This window comes from Acomys minous (genome assembly GCF_964271855.1).
Source record: "Acomys minous genome assembly, chromosome: 3".
NCBI lineage: Eukaryota > Metazoa > Chordata > Mammalia > Rodentia > Muridae > Acomys > Acomys minous.
This window is the reverse complement of record NC_140485.1, coordinates 137,043,834-137,064,875: the sequence shown is the minus strand read 5'-3', so window position 1 is coordinate 137,064,875 and position 21,042 is coordinate 137,043,834. Positions and strand designations below refer to the sequence as shown.

Here is a 21,042-nt window from a genome sequence, read left to right as displayed (position 1 = left end):
TTGACATGTAGTTTGTATTTGCCGTCTCCAGCCTTCAAGCAAGCAACCCGAGGCAAGCCCCCTTTTTCCTGTGGTCCGGGTCCATCACAATTGGTCTGAGAGGGAGGGGAGAGCAGCCATATGGAATTAGAGGCACCTTTGCGTGGGTCTGGAGGTTTTTGTTTCTTTTTCTTGTGTGGACGGCTCCAGAGGTCCTCACCAGAAAGCTTGCATCAGGCCGCTCCTGGGCTCCTCTCTGCCGCCCCATTCTGTGGTGCCAAGAACAGCAGTGGGCCATGCTCAGCTTTTGGAGGCTTACTCTCTACAGCTTCTTTCTTTAGAAAGAAGTGGAAATAGTACAGCCTCGTGTAAGCATCATGATGTTAAGTTTAGCAAACTCAAGCTCACCTTTGGTCCACTTTTCCTTTACTCTGAGAGGAAGTCAAGAGCTCACCCCAGTATGGTGTTCCCTGGTGACAGTATCCGTGTACGTACACGCAGATGCATATGTGGGCATGTCACTTGCACATGCTATTTTAGAGGTTTATTTTTATGTTTTTATTTTATGCGTTGGAATGTTTGCCTGCGTTATGTATACATACCATGTGCATGCAGTGCCCAGAAAGGCCAGAAGAGGGCATGGGATTCCACCGGAACTAGAGTTGCAGATGGTTGTGAGCTACCAAGTGGGTGCTGGGAACCGAACCCAAATCATCTCAAAAGCTGTAAGCACGCTTTACTGCGGAGCTATGTGCCCTGGCTTGTTTTCTATTGTTGTGGTAATAACGTGAACAAAAGCAACTTGGGTAGAAAGGGTTATTTCATCTTACAGGGAGCGCATAGTCCTTCAAGTTATGGCGGGCAGGAGTTCCTGGCAGAGACCATGGAGGAATGCTGCTTGCTGGCTTGCTCACTTAACTTCCTTTTGCCGGGCAGGGGGCATGGTTTCTCTGTCCATTTCTGGCTGTCCTAGAAGGAGCTCTTAGAGGATCTGGCCTCAAACTCATAGATCTTCCTGCCTCTGCCTCCTGAGTACTGGGATGAAAGGCACCGTTCACTATGCCCACCTAGGACCACTTGCCCACACATGGCACCACTCACAGTGGATTGGTTCCTCCCACATCAATCAATCAATCAAGAAAACGCCTGTGGCAGCTTAAGACCCCAGGCTCAGGAATGAGGGGGTTTACCTGTCCTACTGCGCTGATAGTTCCCTTGTAGGTTTCCTGGGTATCTGTCACCACAGATACAGTTTACCCCATGGATGTTAGCAGGAGCCATGTGGTGTGGCAGGGGGCTGAAATCCTTGCCCCAGCTACCTGCAAAGCTTGTCTGGGCCTGTAGGTTGGTCTGAGCAGTTGACAGGAGTGGCTGGTTTCAAAGTTCATTTTGGCATTACTTGTTTTAAAAAAAAAAGGCATATATAAAAAATACTGGTAATCAGACTGGGCGTGGTGGCGCACGCCTTTAATCCCAGTACTTGGGAGGCAGAGTTCCCGGCCAGGCTGGTCTACAAAGTGAGTCCAGGACATCCAAGGCTACACAGAGAAACCCTGTCTCGAAAACAAAACAACCCCCCCAAAAAACACCCCTCCCCAAAATACGGGTAATTATCTACAAACATAAAGCATAATTTAAGACTTGAGAACTGAGTGTAGGTCCCATGGCTCTCAAGTTAGTAGAGCTCCCCTCCCCCCCTTCCCCCGCCACCACACCCCACCCATGCAATCTCTCTTCAGATGGCACTAGACTCAACAAGGGCTTCAAAATGCCTACATTAAAAAAAAAAAAAAAGCCCCACCCATGTGTGTATGGCAGCTCCAGGTTGCCACACAGATCAAAGTGTGCTTGTAAGGCCCAAGCCTGGAGCTCTTCTGCCACAGGGCAAATGTCTGCTTTTCCTCCCAGTCCAGTCAGTCCTGGAAGCCCACAAACCTGTTGGGCAGGAGGGTTGGTATAGAGACTGTGGCTGGCATGGGCACCTGCAGCTCTAGGGACGGGGACCTAATTCCCTTCAGAGGCTAAGACACAGCTCCCACGCATGGAGGAGCACAGCTGCTAGGGCCTCCCCTGCTGTTTTCTGCACAGCTGGACAGAAGGACTCCACAGGTGTACCTGTTCGGGAAAGAGGCAGGTGTGTCCTTCCTGTTTTTTATTCAGAAATGGCCTGCTTGTAGCCTGGGTTGTAAAATTCACACATAAACAATTTCATAAAATGCCTGCACACAGTCACCCTGAGCAGCAGAAAAAGTTATACAAGTTTGGGCTTCGTGCCCAGACATTCTACCAATGGACGGTGCAGGAGATTCAGGGTTCTACAGGAACAGCTTCTGTCCCAGGAAGGTGTGAACAGGCTGAGATCTGACCTCTCTCGTGTGAGCCGAGAGTAATCCTGTACTGTCTATTTTTATGTGTATTTGCAAGTGTTGAAATAGAGATCAAATACAGAACATGTAAATGTAAAAATATGCATTGGAAATAATGTTTTCTAAAACATTTTGCCAAAAAGCTAATCTTGAAAAAGTAAAACTTCAATTTACTATTTGGTGACTCTCAATTGAATAAAATCAATTCAGTTAGGTCTAACAGTTAACAGCATACACACACTCACTCACACCCATGCACACATGCATGTACACACACACATGTGCACAGACTTCTGAGAAATAGACCTACTTCGCAGCCTTGGCTGACGTAAAATTTGAGATCCTCCCAAACAAGACTGAAGGCCTAATGTAGGCCGGTCTAACAAGAGCCTGGGTTAGAGGCTTGACCCTGGCTTCTAATTTTCATAGAAAGAAGTCTCCAAGTGGCCATCCATGGCTGGGGCAGCTGCGCAGCAATGTCAGCTCTGTTCAGCTGCAATACAATGATTTGGGTGAGTTTATTAGCATATTGGCTTCTTGCTTCACGATTACTTAAAATCGCTGCTTTAGGGTGTTTGAGGCATCGCACAGTTATTCCAGGCAGATAAGACACAGGAACCAAAACTGGATGCATCTGTTTATAAGAAAAAAACCGCAAAAGCTCTGAAAGCAGTTTTCTGCAGAAGCCTCATTGGCCGCAGCTGTGGCTCCATGGTCTCTGTGACCTCGGTGGCTCCTCCATTTCCTTCAATTGTGGTGGCAAAAGAGGGCACAGATGAGTGGGCGTGGGCTCAACATCCACAGTATACCTCGAGGGGCACAGCCGGCATTATGGGCGGCAGAGGAGGCTGAATGAAGTTGCCAGTGCTGTTGACAGGAGCACATCCAAGTCAAGAACGGAATGGGCTCTTCCCCATAGGGAAATGCAAAGCCTCTCCGAGTCCAGGTGTGAACACTGACAGTGTGTGCCAAAATGTCAACCACGCAGCACCCCACCCCGGGCCTTGGGTAAGACTGTGCCCGCACTGAGCCGACAGAGACTGGCTAGTTGAGGAAGGCACTGGTACCGAACGCTCCAGCTGCCTCCCTGTTCAGCCGTATGCAGCAACCCCGCCTCCCAGGTCACCTCTATAACAAACATGGTAAGTTTCTGGGGTGCTGTAGCTTCTGCATCAGAGAGCTCAGTCCACCCCAAACCAGCTATTTTTGTCTGTGTGTCTGTCTGTTCTTTATTCCCTCAACATCTCTCCCCAGGTCAAGTGCCTGGAGGTCATGCAAAGGCCGGTATAGCCAAGCATTCATCTTTAAGCATAAAGCTAAATTCAGAGCATGACCTACTGGTGTACACTTTTAATCCTAGCCTGGTCTACACAGAGAAACCCTGTCTTGAAAAACCAAAACAACAACAACAAACAAACAAAACCAAAAAACAAAACCAAAAAAACCCAACCTAGCAAACTTGTTCTGTAGATCACACTGGCCTTACACGCAGAGGTTCACCTGCCTCTGCCTCAGCACCTGCTGGGATTAAAAGCGTTTGCCACCACTGCAAAACATAGGGTGTGATCTTGAAGCGACACTGTTTCTGGCAGATGGAACCTAGGAAAGTCTGGCAAGGAGATATAATCATTTTTGTCTCTAAGTTGACTATCAGATCACAGCTCTATGCATTCCATGTGAAACATGGTAGGAATCACTTCCGTCGACTAAAAACAGTAGCAAATAGACCAAAATACTATTTTCTTGGAAATTTGGAAATATTTTCAAATTCTTGCATCAAATCGAAAGCAAAACTATGAATTTTTTGATGTTCACAGAACTGTGTTTAGCCAATATATCAAAATTCATGAAATCACTTGCCTTAATTTGGGCTTGCTATGATTTTAGTTTGGTTTAGAATGTGGCTATGATTTGAAACATTAAATGGTAAATTGGGTTTCACCTTGAAGATCCATGCTTACTTAACTCACTTAAATGTGAAGCCAAATGAGCTTTTAAAATCAGCTTTCATTGTCAAATTCTGGCATAAATATTGTTTCTGATATCATAAGCAACTTGATAGCATGTTGCAAATCATAAAATAATTTCAGTATCTGGGGACCAGAGAGATTATGGCTCACCAGTTAAAACCTCTTACTGCTCTTTCAGAGGACCCAGGTTCAGTTCACAGCACCTACATGGTGGCTAACAGCCATATGTAACCCCAACTCCAGGGGACTTGATGTCCCGCCTCTGCCTCTCTGGGCACCAGGCACACACACAATGTATATATATACATGCAGTGCAGGCAAACATTCATAAACATAAGATAAATATAAAAATTATGTTTTCAGTATTTGGTCACAATTTAGGCATCTCATTTCCAAAAAGTAAATGTTGTTGATATAGTTAACATCAGTACTTACTTAAAAAAAAATTATGTGTATGTGTTTGCCTGCATGCATGTGTATGTACACAGGCATATGCAGGACCCTCAAAGGCCAGAAGAGGGCACTGGATCCCCTGGAGCTGGAGTTACAGATAGTTGTGGGTGCTGAGAACCAAACCTGTGTCTGCAAGAGCAGCAAGTGCTCTTAGTAGCTGAGCTGTCTCTCCAGCCCCTGACAAGATTTTTTAAAGTTCCTGTATTACTGTAGTTCTTCTGTGCTATCTAAAAGTTGATTCAAGTAATTAAAAGTCAAACGTCAACACAACAGAACCCCCTGAGAACAGGACATACACACTAACCACGCCAGCCTCCACCGGGCTATGTTTGACTTCTACATTCTCTTCACTCTCCCCAGCACAAAGAACAGCTTCCACTAATTCTTGTCTCTTTCCATCAACTGTTAGGTTCCTTTTCTATTTTCCTGGCTCTTCTCTCCTTAGGACATCTGGGAGGAGCGCACGGGGCCTCAGAGTTTGTGGTATGCTTGCAGGACTGGCATCGGGGCTCAGGACCCAAAGCTACTAACGCCAGAGAAAGGACGTTTTGGAGGAGAATTCATTACCTGGACAACTTCCAGCAGCTGGAACAAAAAGCAGTTTGCAACAACAAAACCTTGATCATTCAAAAATGCCATGCCAAACAGAATTCTGAGAAAGTGCTTGGGAATTTGCTGTACAGTTTTTTAAACAATTTATTTATATATTGGCTTCTACATGCTCTTACATTTATGTAAAATATTTATACATATTCTTTACAATTTGTACATATATTAAATGACTGTATCATAAACACTGTTCTATGGAATTTTATAAAAGAAAAATCAAGTAGGGGAAATTACTTATAAAACATTAACAAAAACCCGTGACATCAAGGAAAGAGAAGCTCTCAGATTCATGCTCGCTGGATATTCTCAGCTACTTGTTTTTTGGTTTCATGTATTTGCGTTGGCCCAGACTTCCCATTCTTTATAATATAATCACCAGGTCAGAAAAGTGAAAGCAGTGGATCAAGTCGTAAGGCAACTGTGGACGAGAAACTAGTGTCTGCAGGGAGGAGACAGTGCGCTCTGTGCGGTCAGCCCACAAGGCGGGGTCGGGAGTCTCTGAAGGCGGGGACACAGCCACCGCGTCCTGCTCTGCTCATCATTACCTCACTACGGCAGGCCCTTCAAGTGCCATCTACATCACTTCTTTAGCTCTCCCATTCTCTGGGGTAGGAACGGGTGCTGAACTATTTCACCGTTTGAGAGAATACAACCAGCCTGCTGCTGCTCCAAACCAGGAGGCCACCAGCACCTCCTCCTCATCTGATAGACAACTCAGGGACCAGGGATGAGGGGGGAGAGCTAGCTCTGGGGGCTCCTGGGCATAGGAATCAGGGTGGCTGCCCACCTGGGGCAGCAGGGATGAGTCACCTCTTCTGACTTACTCTTCTAGCATAAAACATGCCTTACCTTGAACTAGGAAGGATGCAAACAGAGTGCCGAACTTAATACAAGAGCAGCACAGGAAAACTGACCCTGTGGGCATCAGTGGGTAGGTGGGGTCTACTCACCTGCTGTGCCCACCTAATGGGACTTGTGATGGGCTACGCACCATGCACCTTGAGGGTACAGGCAATCTGGAACCCCTCTCTGCTTCCCACGTATGGGAGCACTTGAACTGCAGCTATGCCAGTGGAGGTGCACAGACTTCCCTAAACAGACAGGGACCCCAAAGGACTGAAAGAGTTATAAAAATATACAAAGATATATTTTTATTCTGGAATATTTCATATTTTTAAGAAAGCAATTAGTATTAATTATCTGACATTGGGTAAGAACTGGAAGATCATAGGTCATGTATAAATTACTATTCTATGTAAAATACCAGGAGGAAGAAACCCTATTTCTCCATTCAAAATCTTGATAAATTTAAGTATTTTCCAAAAATAGATATTTTCCATTGGGTAACTAATATGTGTCGAAATGAACCAAAGAAGGCCACCCTAAATAACAGTGCATTTAGGCTGGCTAATGACGAAAACAGGTTTTTGTCAGCATATTTCTTTTTGGTTTTCTTCCTTTCTTTTTCTCTCTTTTGATATGGGGCAGGGGAGGGGGGTGAATTGCATTGCCCCAGGTCAGAAAGAAGCACTTCGGAGTTCTTTCATGTTCCACTCTGGTCTACATAACCGGAAAGCGGCCGAGGGCCTGCCTCAGCTTTTCTGCGATCTGGTGAAAAAACAGAGCAATTGAGACATTATCACCCTGAGATGTTACAACTTCACGGTGATTCATCTGCCCTCTTCTGAGTTAAACATTATAAACTTGTCAAATACTTTAGCTGGTCTGTTTGTCTCTTCTGTAGCCACTAGGACTCTGTGCTGTGGCTAGGGGACCTTGGCCACTGCAGCCTGGCTTCTCACAGTGGGTGGACAGTGTGTGGGAAGCCCTGCGTCCTGTGCCTACCTGCCCATCCGGGGCCAAGGCCGAGGCCTGCCCAATGGTGGGAGCTACATTTTCAGACTAGCCTCTTCTCCAGAGAGAAGGAGGGTGGCTTGGGCTGCCATGCCTACCCAGAGTCCCTTTCTTTTCTGGACGAGTATGAAAGCTCAAACCTCCCTGTTCTGCTCCTCTGCGGTGTATAGAGAGCCAGCATCTCTTGACAGGCCAGGGCACACTGTGAATCTGTTGTGTGTCTGTACCTCCCATAAGGACACTAGTATTTCTCCATTCATCTTGGGACCTTAAACACTTGGAGTAGGTGTGAGTATACAGTAGGTACTCATACATGTTTGCTCCATGAACAGACATGTAAATTTTAATTATTTAAGTGATATTTTGCTATAAGACTCTAATATACAAGCCATGGCCATTATATCAGCACTTAGATTTATGCCAACAGTGACAAAAGGCATGGGTTTCTGTTTTGAATCACAAGGTCAATGATTATGCCACATATGGACTTGATAATTAACAAACCAACAGTACGAGAACTTTAAGAGCCACCTTTCCAGTGTTTTCTCAGAGACAGATGTAAGCTATTACGTTCTAACACACATGCAGAGGCCAAGCCCAGTAGCAGCAGAGCTGACACGGAAGATGAAGGACACAGAGCGACATCGTGAGGGAGAGCGCTCTTGAACAAATTCATCCCATGAGTGTGCCTCCCAAACGCTGCCAACACAGGATTCACAATTATACAGAAAGTACATTAAGCCCAGCTTTTAAAAAGAATTTACAAAGTGTTTTTGAGAGTGCAACCCAAAAGTGACACATGTGGATGTGAGCTGTCCTGCGGGGGTCTCAGTTCCAGCTACACTGACATGGGAGGAAATGCTGTACTCGACGCAGAGGAAGAGAAGATTCAATTCCTTCATTATGGTTTTCAGAATGAAAATGTTTAGGATATTGTGTTGTTTTGGTTTTCCTGAAGAGACTGCTTTGGCAACTGCCAGGCTGGGTCACAAACAAAGGCTGCCTTGGGTTTCCTTCCCTAACTGAAGGGGACAGAACTCCTGGGTGGCAGGGTGACTTCATCTCATTAGGGACTGTCGCTGCACATAGAAAGGCTCAGAAGGAAGGAAGCCACACAGTCAGGACTGACTGCTCAAGGCTTCAAACCTCGAATCCAATGCCTGCTCTGCAAAAGAAAGCTTAAACTTTGCAAAAATTACATTTACTCATTTTATTTTGTATGTGAATCTTTTGTCCGTATATATGTATATGTAACATGTATGTGGTTGATGCCCAGAGAGGCCAGAAGAGGGCATCAGATCCCCTGGAACTGGAGTTGTGGATGATTGTGAACCCCAATGTGGGTGCTGGGAATTGAACCTGGGTTTTCTGTGAGAGCAACATATGTTCTTACCCACTAAGCCATCTCTCCAGCCCCAGGGAAGTTTTTCTGATCCAACATTCCTCAGATGGAAATTTAAAAGATTAAAATAATAATAATAATAATAAAACCACAAACTCTGTTCCTGTAACGCCCTTCAGTTTGCTGCTCGGGTGTGAAGACAAGCGGATCAACTGTACGGTCAAGGTCACTGAACGCCAGCCCCCTCTCCTCACACATGCGCACAAGGCGAGTGGCTGGAGGGCACTCACTGTTTCGTAGAACTGCACTTGCTGCTCCAGGTAGAGGCGGATGACACTGTTGTAATCGTAGATCCGGTTACTGTGGAAGTGGCTCATCTCAGCTGCAACAACAGCATCGCAGGCTTAGTCCTCTGCAAGACGCCACACGGCAGCGCGCGCTTTCCCTGCTTGGCCAATGCTCGCCCTCAACAGCACTTAACCCAGCTAGTGTCTACGCAGCGCCAGTTCTCAGCACAGCTCTATGGAGAGCCCAGAAACAAAGGCTGATGCCAGCACCAAGTGCCACTTTCTGGTAATGGGTGGCTGTCACTGACGAGCATGCTGAACACTAGCCAGCCTCCTCAGGCATGTCTGTCAGCCTTTTTCACCAGACACAGAGATGTCTTGTCTGCTCTCTCATTTTCAAATCTCTAGAAATCAGCTTTTTTTCTTCTTACTAACAGTAAATTGTGCCTAAAATAATGTCCCCAAGCTTCCTTTAGGTTCCACAGTCCCAGGGCAAGGAGGGTACAGACCTCTAGAAGCTGAACTTTGGCGTTTAATACAATAGTATGATATAAAGGCTATTAAGGGAGTCTGTCTCTAAGAAGTAATAAGATGTACAGGTTTAATCAAGCCATCCATCACAGCTAGCCCAAGCCTATCTGCAAAACAAAATGCTACCTGTAAGCAAGGCAGACATTTTAAACTAGCTTTGAACCTCAGTCAGACTCCCACTTGGGTTTCTGCCCAGCGGGTCAGGTTTGATGCTGTGGGGAGCAGCGCTCCACTAGTCACTCACGGCACGTCCTCTCACCTTGCAAAGCGTAAGACATGGTGCCAACGCGCTTCACCATCGTCTGTTTGTCTTGGGGGGTGATTTTACTAGTTGCAACCAGCTTATCACTTTCTTTCACTTTTTCTATTGCTCCCTGGAAAATATATAAATGCAACAGTATTTAAGAAGACAAAGGAGAGACAGGTGGAGCTCTGTGAGTTCGACGCCAGCCTGGTCTACAGAGTGAGTTCTAGGACAGCCAAGGCTACACAGAGAAACCCTGTGTCAAACAAACAGACAGACAGACAGACAGACAACCTAGTCATTAGTTAAGGCAGCAATGCTGACATTCTGCAGACGTGGCACTGAACAGGGAAACCATGCAACAGTAAGAACAGAGGAAAACATCTGAGTCCAGCCCCATCCACGTGCCTCGCAAGCCACAAGGCTGCTGTTCCTGAAAACTGAGATAAAGCTAGAACTTGCAGTGTCATGTGCCATGAAGAGAGAACAAACAGAACTCTGAGATTCTGCGCTGCTGGTGTTTCAAGAGTGCACAGAGAAGAAGGGGCGCGCGAGGTCGGGAAGCCACTCAGTTGTCACACGGGCATCTCTCTCCTGCCATGAAGCAGCATTTCCTGAGCTGGCTTGAGTGTGCACTGTCTGGCTTTACTTTGTCATTTGTAGGAGGCGCAGAGTCAGCTTAAATTCATTCTCAGATGGAAGCAGCTGTGAACGCTGCCGAGGACCCGCTCCAGCATCACCACACTGCTCACTCTTTATGGCTGTCTGCAAAGAGCCTCCACTTCTGTGAGTAAGCGAGGCTCCACCTCCGCTGGGCTAAGTCTGGCAAGAGGAACCCTCCTGAGTTTAACCAGGTATCGGAATTATACAAAGATAATTTATCTGTGTTGCTCTTTCATGGTTCCTCACATAGCACTGCTAAGGTCACAGACTAGCCCTTTGCGAGCTCTTCCTACAAACTCAAGGGCGCCTGGAGACTCTAGAGCCCACAGAGGCCCTCAGAAGAGAGATTAGCCAGATCTTCAGCAGGAAGACAAACCAACCTGTTTTAAAACTTTATAGTGGAAATTGCAGTTTACTACTTCTCCATCTGCTTTCTGAATTGGGGTCTCACGATTAGGCCTGGCTGGCTTTGAACTCCCTGCTGGGATTTCAGGCATGTACCACCCAGTTAGTTTCTTTTCTCTGGATCAAAGTGGCTTTAAACACTGTGGCCATGCTGAATGCCCAGCAGCTCCTACCACACTGTGGCCTTACCTTGTGAGCACCAATGATGTCCGGGAAGCAGCCGAGGAAGCCCTTGTACTCGTGGTTGCACTCCATCAGGAAGTGGAGATCCTTCTTTGGCTGCAACGAGACATGGCTGGCTGTTACTGGTGGAGAAACTCAGGAAGCCAAGGAGACGAAACCAATGGGGAGTGAGCTCCCACAGCCCCCGTGTCTGACTTCAAGTAGCCGACTGCTGCTGTTTTACTTAGGCTGTCTCACTATTTAGGCTCCGGTTGGCCTGGGTATCAGTAAGTAGACCAGGCTGGCCTTGAATTGACAGAGATCCACCTGCCTCTGCCTCCTAAGAGCTGGGATTAAAAGGCATGTGCCACTGTGTCCATCTGTGCTGCTTAGATTTTGTTGTCAACTGCCTGGATTAGCCTGGCCTGAGCAATGTGTGACCATCTGGTGTTTGAGGGCCCCACCCACTATGGGCAGCACCATCCCTAGGCAGACGGGACTTGGCTGCCAGCAAGGAGCTGCCAGGGCTTCAGCTTCGGTTTCTGTCCTGACTTCACTCTATGAGTGACTGCGACCTGCAAGCCTGAGCCAAGTAAACCCTTCTCTTCCCAAGCTGCTGTTCGTCAGAATGTTTTTAACAGCAACAGAAAGTGAACCAGAAAACTCAGTGTTAAGCACTGAGGATCTGTAGAAAACAATCCTTTGAGACTACATTATGAATCTTCTGTTGTGAAGAGAGTGATAAATCACTTTGAGGTTGAGTTGTAAAATTAGGTATTTACCTTATATAATCAGGGAAATTTTTTTTAGTTAATATTGTATATTTTTAGATACTGTTTCTTATTTTTAATCAAATAAAATATAGGCATAAAATTGTAACAAGCAAAAATGTTATAGTTTAATGCCTACATTTTAATAGACAACATACACATAGTACCTAAACTCCTGAGGCTCATCAGAGGCACTTCACAGATGAGGAGAGCAAGCTTAGAGAGGGAAGGCAGCAGTGAGAGGTCTAAGCCAGCTTCCCTCACACATTACAATTCAGGATGGCTGAGAGTGGACCAGAGGTACCGACACCTGCAGGCATTCAATTTCTATCTCCCCACCTCTTTTTTGGAGGGTGTTTGGATTAAATACTGGGCCTTACACATATGAATAGCAATCTAGCCCATTTACCACGGAGCTACAGACCCAAATCTCATTTAGATTTTTTTTCTTAGTCTTTTTGAGAAAGAGTCTTCTCTGTAATTGAGATCAGCTTAGAACACTCTATGTGGCCAAGCTAGCCCTGAGCTCAAGGCTAGCCCTTTACTCCAGCCTCCCAAGTTCTGGCATTAGAGATGTAAGCTACCTGGCTTCATTTGGATTTCTTAATGAGACAGTTATCTACTTTGGCTTAAGTGAAAAAATATTATCGGTGAATAAAATTAACAAAAAGCCTCAGAAACAGAAAGAGGGCATCTGATTTAAATAGCAAATGGGGGTTGAAGAATGACTATGGCCGCACCTGCTCGGCCACAAGGCTGGCGATCTCCTCGTAGGTCTTTCCGGCTTCTGTTATTGCATCATTCAGGTCCGTTTCACCTGAAATGGATTACAGTCTTGTAAGTAACTCACGCTACAAATGTTGTCCTGATACTTGTGGGTTTTGTTATACACTTTACTGATAGCTCTTAATGTAGAAATTTTAAAACACTATCAAAATTGGTGAGAACTCCCAGCCATGTTGGCTAGCTCCCCCCGCCCCCGCCCACCTCGCCCTCCTCCCCCAGACAGGGTTTCTCTGTAGCCCTGGCTGTCCTGGACTTGCTTCGTAGACCAGGCTGCCCTCAAACTCACACAGATCTGCCTGCCTCTGCCTCCCAAGTGCTGGGATTAAAGGCATGTCCTACCACTGCCCAGTGCTAGCTAGCTTTTAACGTCAACTTGACATGGGCTGTAGAGTCACTGGAAGAAGAAAGCTCAGCTGAGAAAATGTCCCTACCAGATTGGCCTACTGTGTGTTTTCCTTATTGGTGATCAATGTAGGAGGTCCCAGCTCCCTGCAGGGTGTCACCCCTAGGTGGCGGTCCTCAGCGCTGTAAGAAAGGAGTCTGGGCAAGCTATGAGGGGCAAGCCGGTAAGCAGGGTTCCTCCATGGCCTCTGCAACAGTTCCTGCCCTGACTTCCCTCAGTGATGGACTGTGATGTGGAACTGTGAGCTGAAATAAACCCTGTCCTCCCCAAGTGGCTTTTGGTCCTGGTGTTTATCACAGTGACAGGAAGCTAACTAGGATCGTGTCAGCTTTTCCCATCCATCTGTGCCCTCTGTTTCCTGTTTCTCTTTTCTTGGGACATACAACATTTTACCTGCAAACACAGGAACACAAGAATAAGGATGCTGTGCTGTGCACCTGGGAAGAGCTAAGCTACCAGGAGGAGGCAGTGTGCAGGGCTCCGGCCCCTCAGGCAGCTCCGTGTGCACACAGAGAGCAGGGGTATATTCCTTAACTCGGTGCTCTTCTTACCTCATTTTATTTATTATTTTTATTAAAAACCCCTTCTTTGTGGGGTGCTAAGAAATGACTCAAGCCCTTTAGTTCACTCTACACTGAATCCCTATGGTGACACACATTCCTCTGTCCTTACTTTGTCCTTAAAGGCGTAACCAGGTCGGAATCAGTTTCTGGTTAACTCTAGTTTTCATACTTCCAGAAGTGACTGTGATCGACTCTGGTAAAACCACACCCTTCTCTGTCATCATTTGTTTACTCTGTTAAAATGCTTCTCTAAAGAGAGCCCCCTTCTCTGGCAAGCCTTTGCTGACTTCCGGCATAGCCTGAACAGGGAAAGCAGCCAATGCTCCCGTGGCTCCTTCTTTACAGGCTGAGAAGTGCGAAGGAGCCCACTCTCTCCAAACAGAACTGGGATGAAATTCCAGTTATGCATTTTGGTGTACATATGTGTGCTATGCTCCAGTCCATGGCAATTACTGTTTTCACTGATGCCCCCATTTTCTTCCTTTGGCTAGGAGAAGGCGCTTCACGTGGTGTCTGAGGCACCTGCTCCTTCTGGGGGAAGCACAAGGAGACATGCTGTGCTCCCCCGTGGAGGAGCTGGCTCCAGGCCTTCTCATGATCATCTTGCCAAACACATTCCCACGTGAGGCTCCCCAAGACTATGGTGCGTTTCGTGGCTTGGCAGGGGCCACGCCGGCAATTCTTACGTTGTTCTGGTGTTGCCACCCATGTGCCGTGGGTGCTGCGAGAGCTTTAGCTCATGTAATTAAGGCAGCGTTGGGAATGAAGCTCCTTCCCAGGACAGAAGACGGACCGTGCAGCCCTGCTCGGGACAGTCTCAACACCACTGACCCACACTGTCTTGAAATAGATGCTTATCTAAAGGAGCGTGAGTGGCTCTTTAGAACAGCAGTTTTAGTAAAGGAGATGACATTCAACATAAAATATACTGCACACTTTTGATACTTGCCAAAGTGCCACATGTAATATAAATATCCAATTGCGTATTGACAGGGCTGGCAGCTCTCGGTGTGCTCAGCAGGCGGTGCTGCTCTGCAGCGGCTCATCTGCTGCACCTTCCCCTGCCCTCTGCTCAGGTGAAGCACGGTCCACAAGGAAGCACAGCAGGTGGCCAGGTCCCCAGAGCCTGCTGTGTGCTCTATGCAGATCTCCAAGAGAAGAGCTCTGGGGCTTCACACATAAACTTGTAACTCGAGAAAACCCCTCTGACTCTGATGTGTCCACCACACAATGCACACAGGCACTTAAGTAATTCAGGAATGGGGACCATCACTGTGCATTTATTGAAAAGGAAAATTAGCCAATGTGGTGGCGCACGCCTTTAATCCCAGCACTGGAGAGGCAGAGGCAGGTGGATCGCTGTGAGTTCAAGACCAGCTTGGTCTACAAAGTGAGTCCAGGACAACCAAGGATACACAGAGAAACCCTGTCTCAGGGGAAAAAAACCAAGAAAAGGAAAATTATAAACAAATACAAATGTACCTTGATACCCGCTGGAGCTGAACACTGCTGCTAAGCTCTGCAAAGCCTTCCCTATCTTCTGGTACTCCTTGGGCAAGGCTGGAAGGAATTATCAAATCGTTAGTCCTCAGAGCAACCTGATGTGCCGTTTGCAGTTCTCTGACTCAGAATAAAAGACATTCAAAATAATTTATTCCTTAATGAAATACTGATGAAGCGATTTCCTACTGTCTATTATTTTAACTATTCAACTAGCAGTGCACTCTGTTATGAACAATCGGCCCTCACATGCACTCACGGGACGGGTGGAGCACAGGGAAGAAAGCCCCCTTAGAAGGTGTCTCACTTCCAAAGCCTGTTCACATGCGTGTGGCCATCGTAGTAATTGCAGACATCACCCCCATATGGAAGGTTTGGCAAATATGGCTCAGTGTGGCAACAAAGGCTCAAGAGGAGGGTGCGTGCATTCTCTCACCTAGGGGACGTGAGGACTCTAACTGACCATACGGTTCCAGGCTCGGGGCTGAGGACCATCCTGGAGAACAGGCTCCTCAGTGGGCACCCATGGCCTTCTGAAAGAAACCACTGCCTGATCTCAGCTACACGGTAACTTCAGAGACAGGCTTAGTCTTGCCCTCTGATTTGCCTGTGTCTGTGGCTAAAGTGTTCACCGTACAGATCAGAAGTTATGAAAGCCTTCTAAAATATCCAGCTAAAATAGCTCGTTACTTTTAAAGTGGAATTATTTATGTGTATTTATTGCTCTCTCTCCTCTCTGTCATGCTGGACCCTGAGCCCAGGGCCTCATGCGTGCTGGGGAGCGCCCTCACTACTTCCCAGGCCGTTTTGTTGTTGTTGTTTTAATGACATTTCTTGAGCTACCTTGGCTATGCTGTTTTCTTGTTCTAACTAGTATGAAGAAGTCAGGTCAGGGAAAGGGTTGGAGAGGGCACTATGCAGGTTAACCCAGTCCCGCGTGTGGTGCAGGGTCCCTGTGAGGCCCGGGGGACCGCACTTACGGCCTGTGCAGCGCTTCCAGTGCTCCTGACCCACTGTCAGCAGCTCCTTCACACCGTCATCCATGGCCTTGGTGAACTTCCCCACAGCATCACACTTCTGTTCGCTGGGAGCAGAGCAGAGACAGCCGTCAGTCACCACAGTGCAGAGACACGGCACAATGCCTAGCCTGTTTCAGGCCGTGGGCTTGATCCCAAGTACTGCCACAAAAAAGATTTCTGCTTTGTTGGGCACTGCATGGATGTCTGTGCCTCTGTGCCACCTTGTCTTATCAGATTTTGCTGAAAACAACTACCATTACGCCAACATTGAAACAGACCTCGAAGAAGCAGGACTTAACCTGCTGCAGTGGACACCACCTGACTACAAACTCCACTGAGCCATGCACTCCTTTCTGAAGATGAGAATTACGGCTGCTGTAGCCAGGGCCGAGGTGGTGAGGCAAAGGAGGAACGCAGGGTGAGGAGGGGAAGGGAAGGGAGCCGCGGCTTACATCTCTATCAAGTCCAAGTCAGGAGCCTCTGGTTCCATGGTGGAGAATATCATGACTCCCACCAGCTCGTCTTTCTCAGCCTTCCTCTTTCCAGTTTTCCATTCCTGTAAGTAAGAACATGGCAGTGTCACAGCTGCCAGCAGGGCGGCGACTCGCTCTTCCGAATCACGGAGCAGAAGGGGGAGCAGCTCAGGTGTTGGATCCCCACTTCCTTCTCGGAAGTAGCTTCCACCCTGTATCCTCAGCCCCACGGGCTGGTGCCTGGTACACCTCAGCATCACTGCACAGGCACAGGGCGTTCTTAGGAGATACGTCTCCTGTGAGCGAGCCGACTCAGCCACATTCCATTTGCAGTGGCCTCCAACATAAACAAAGACTATAAATACCCTCTACGAGACTCTGACAAAATCTGTTTTACCTCTTTACAAAATGTTTTTTTCATGTTATATGTAAGTGTGTGGGCCTGAGTGTGCGCATGTGTACCATGTGTACCGTGCATGCTGAGGAAGAGGGCATCAGGCCCATGGACCTTGAGTTTGGAAACAGGGTCTCTTTCTGAGGCCCAGGGCTTATGGGATAGGTGAGGCTGGCCAGCCAGTGAGCTCCTGCTTCCTCAGCCCTGGGGTTACAGGAGCCTGTCCCCATGCCTGATTTTTATGGTGACTTTATCACTCTTGGAAGGAGGCTTCATGTCAAACAAAGTAAGCAATGTTGAAGATTTATTCTTCTTCTTAAACACATTATGCATAAAACATGACCTTTAGTAGCGCCTTCTAAACCTTGGCAAGTCAATACAATTCTACCCTCTGAAATCCTGTGGGAACTAACTACAACAGAGGGAGGGGCTCCACGCAGCTTCAGTGACTGCAAAGGAGACTCAGAGGCGCTCAAGGGACCTGGCCTCACTGCTCTGATGCTCCAGGAACTCACACACTGGAGCATGTCACAGCAGATAAACCAGGGCTGGCCACAGCAGCCTGCAAGGCTTGCTATACAGGACACAACCCGGGGTGGAGTTCCCACCTAGTGGCAAACTACACCAACCATGTCTATAAAGTCCAGTGAGGCAATCGGTGAGAACAAGGCCCAAATGCCTATCCTAGTCAAGTGCACCTAAGCAGGCAGACACAGCCTAGATGCTTATTACTTAACACATTTTGTAAACGTATTGTCTCTGCAAGGCAAAGACACAAGTTTTAGCAAGGACATCACTCTCTGAAGGTTCCGATGGGAGATAAGGTATTCTGTGAGTTGATTGCATACAAAAAATAACTTGGTAACATTTTTCCCTGGGTCATACTATATTTAGCATTTGCTTTTATTTTTGAGCTGGCCCATGCTTTTATTCTTGAGTGTTTTATAAAATCTGCAACATTTGTTCCATGTAAAATTACAGAGAAAACATCTTTGGAGAATAAACAACACAGTGCAAGCTTACCAAGAGAAGGCTACTTTCAAAGCCAACAGGGAGGGCTAGGAAGGCAGCTTTGCCATGGGTTCCACAAGAAACGTGAGCACTGGCTGAGTGACCGCTAGGGAGTAGGCAGAGAGACCAGCACGTACTCCGCACTTACAGCCTTCGCTACAGGAGGAGGAGTTGGCCCTGGGATAAACGATCTCTCTGGTTCTGCTTTCCTACATGGCACCGCAGGACCAGGAGCCCAAAGACTGAGACAGCTCGCATAGCCCGTTCTCTTCTCCCTCCCGCTCCTCTCCGCCTCCCTCGCCATCTTTCTCTGTCTCTGTCCCTCCGTCTCTCTCTCTCTTTCTGTGTAGCCTTGGCTGTCCTGGACTTGCTTTGCAAACCAGGCTGGTCTTGAACTCACAGAGATCCTCCTGCCTCTGCCTCCCGAGTGCTGGGATTAAAGGCGTGCACTACCATGCCCGGCGGTGACGGTCCATTCTCCCCTTCTCAGGGCCCACATTTGGGGCTTATTCTCCTGACACCCAGATGTGTGGTGTATGTGTGGGGTGGGGGTGGGGGTGGGGCAAGGGCCATACACATGTGAAAGGTCAGACGAGGGCTTCTTCTACACTTTCCATCTTATTCTTCTGAGACAGTCTCTTACTGACCCTGGAGAGCTAGGACGGTAGTTGGCAAGTTCCAATGACCTCAAGATGCTGGGGTCACAAGCATGTGCTTTTAATGTGGGTGTCGAGGATCTGAACTCAGGTCCTCATGCTGTGCACCTGCTATTCTCCATGAGCCCGGAGCCAATCTAAAGAGCACTCTGGAAAAAACCAACCACATCTCCATATTCTTCATCTGTGCTCCACCCACACGGAGCTGGCACTTGCTGGTGGGCAGTTCCCTCACACCACACAACACGTCCTCTTGCTGGGATTCAGGTTTCTGTCCCTTCTTGGTATTTTTGTTGTTGTTGTTTATTTGTGTTTTTCTGGAAAGACTGACAAATAACCAACACTGCTTTGGCTCTTTTCAGACAAAAATTTACTGCGAATACGCTCGCATCCTTTCCCTAGGACCATAGGCGATACCTGCCTTCTCATCTCGGAAACTCAGGAACTGCTGGAAGACGTCACTCTCTGACACCACCGGGTGCCGGCACATCCTGGTCATCCAGGCCTGAAGGCGCTCCATACGCATTTTGATAAATTCTTCTTCAAAGCGACCTAGAAGAGACACACCAAGAGTGACACAGACCCTTCTAAGGAGAATTATACTGCAGCTCCCATGGCTACTGCATACTTGTCAGAAAGCTATTTTGTAAAAGGCTCAGAAATTCATAGGAGGGAAACTAGGCTTTTATTTTATGTATGTATGTGTGCTATATGGACGGTGTGTGTGTGTGTGTGTGTGTGTGTGTGTGTGTGCGCGCGCGCGCCCTCTGGTGTATATGGCCATGCATGAGAACATGGAGGCCACAGGATGATGTTGAGCATCTTGCTCCATCAGTCTCTGCCTGGTTCCTTTGAGACAGGTCTCTCACTGAACCTGGAGCTAGGCTGGCAGCCAGCATGCCTCAGCACTCCTCCTGCCTCTGTCCCCTACAATGCTGGGGTTATAGCACATGTGTGGACAGGCCTGGCTCCTTATGTAAGTGCTGGAGATGTGCACTCAGGGCCTTATGCTATGTAGCAATTGTTCTTTTTTTAAAAATTTATTTATTTATTGTATATGAGTGCTTTATCTGCAGAAGAGGGTATCAGATTACATTATAGATGGTTGTGAGCCACCATGAGGTTGCTGGGAATTGAACTCAGGATCTTTGGAAGAGCAGGCGGCGCTCTTAACCACTGAGCCATCTCTCCAGCCCATAGCAATTGTTCTTATCCACTGAGTCATCTCCCCAGCCCTGACTCCAGTTTTGTTTGTTTGTTTTGTTTTGTTGAGACAGGGTTTCCCTGTGTAGCCGTGGCTGTCCTGGACTCATTCTGTAGACCAGGCTGGTTTGGAACTCACAGTGATCTGCCTGCCTCTGCCTCCTGAGTGCTGGGATTAAAGGGTGCGCCACCACACCTGGCTCCTGACTCTAGGAAAGGGGCTAGAGAGACGGCTCAGCTGGTAAGAGCATTAACTGGTCTTCCAGATAATGCCAGTTCAGTTACCGGAACCTACATGGTGGCTCACAACCACCTGAAACCTCGTCTGACCTCCATGGGCTGTGTCAGGGGCTCCAGTGCCTCTCATGGTCTCCTGCACGTACATGGTGCATATACATACATACAGACATATCCATGTGAAATAATAAGTTAATTAATAAATAAAGAATGAAATTCCAATTTAACATATTAACAAATATACTAATATTTGTTGGCAAGAATAACAACAATGTGAGTTGCAAAGATGTGGCAAAGAACATCTCAAAATGGAAAACTATCTCTAGGTTGGTTTCTGGGCAGGCATGTGAAGCTTCCTAGGTAATCACAGAGTGGTCAGTGAAAGTCACTATACCACTCTTATGAAGTAAATGACTTTAATAGTTCTAAAACATAAGTACTTAGCATTCGTGCTCAGTACCTGTCACCTTGCAGCCAGACATGTCTAATCTAACACATGGGAGGCTGCCACAAGTACTGTGAGTTAATGGCTAGCCTAGGTTACACAGAAAAATCTTACTTAAAAATTAAATAAATGTCTCCCAAACATGTACATGCACATGCATGCACATACACACACAGACACACTGGGGAGGGGTGAAAGGGTACATGTGCACACTCCTGTAGACTATAACTTTGCTCTCTGTTGTTGCTGTTGTTGTTAGCTATGTTTTTTTATGTGTGTGAGTGTTTGCCTGCATGTAAGTCTATGTACCACATGTGTCTCTGTTGCCCAAGAAGGCCAGAAGATGGCGTCAGATCCCTTCAAACTAGAGTTTACGGACAATCTGCGGGCCACTATCTGAAGGCTGGGAACTGAACCCAGGTCCTCTACAAAAGCAGCAGGTGCTCTTTGCCGCTGAGTCGTCCTCCAGCCTCTCTATCTTGTAGTGAAATGGCAAAGGTAGTCAGTCACCCATGACTGCACCTACCAGAGCCAGCAGTCATGTGACGTAGCCCTTCCTGTGTGACATGTAGTGAGCTGGCAAGCACAACACAGCCAACATCAATCGAGCAGCTCTTCCTGTGTGACACATAGTGAGCTGGCAAGCATGACACAGCTAACATCAATTGAGAGGAAACTTTATGATCCCACGAAACAGACTCAGTACCAGCTGAAAGT

At 47.3% G+C, this 21,042-nt stretch overlaps 1 protein-coding gene across 1 annotated transcript in view; it reads right to left on the bottom strand.

Moving 5' to 3' along the window:
• Positions 1-5,439: 5,439 nt before the first annotated feature.
• The window catches only part of SNX9 (sorting nexin 9), a 93,661-nt gene continuing 78,058 nt past the window's right edge, over positions 5,440-21,042 (bottom strand). The window contains 9 exon segments of the mRNA XM_084777438.1: positions 5,440-6,985; positions 8,864-8,955; positions 9,651-9,765; positions 10,893-10,982; positions 12,376-12,452; positions 14,870-14,947; positions 15,868-15,971; positions 16,359-16,462; positions 18,862-18,992. Coding sequence (XP_084633564.1) covers positions 6,938-6,985; positions 8,864-8,955; positions 9,651-9,765; positions 10,893-10,982; positions 12,376-12,452; positions 14,870-14,947; positions 15,868-15,971; positions 16,359-16,462; positions 18,862-18,992 — 839 coding nt within the window. The 3' untranslated portion in view covers positions 5,440-6,937.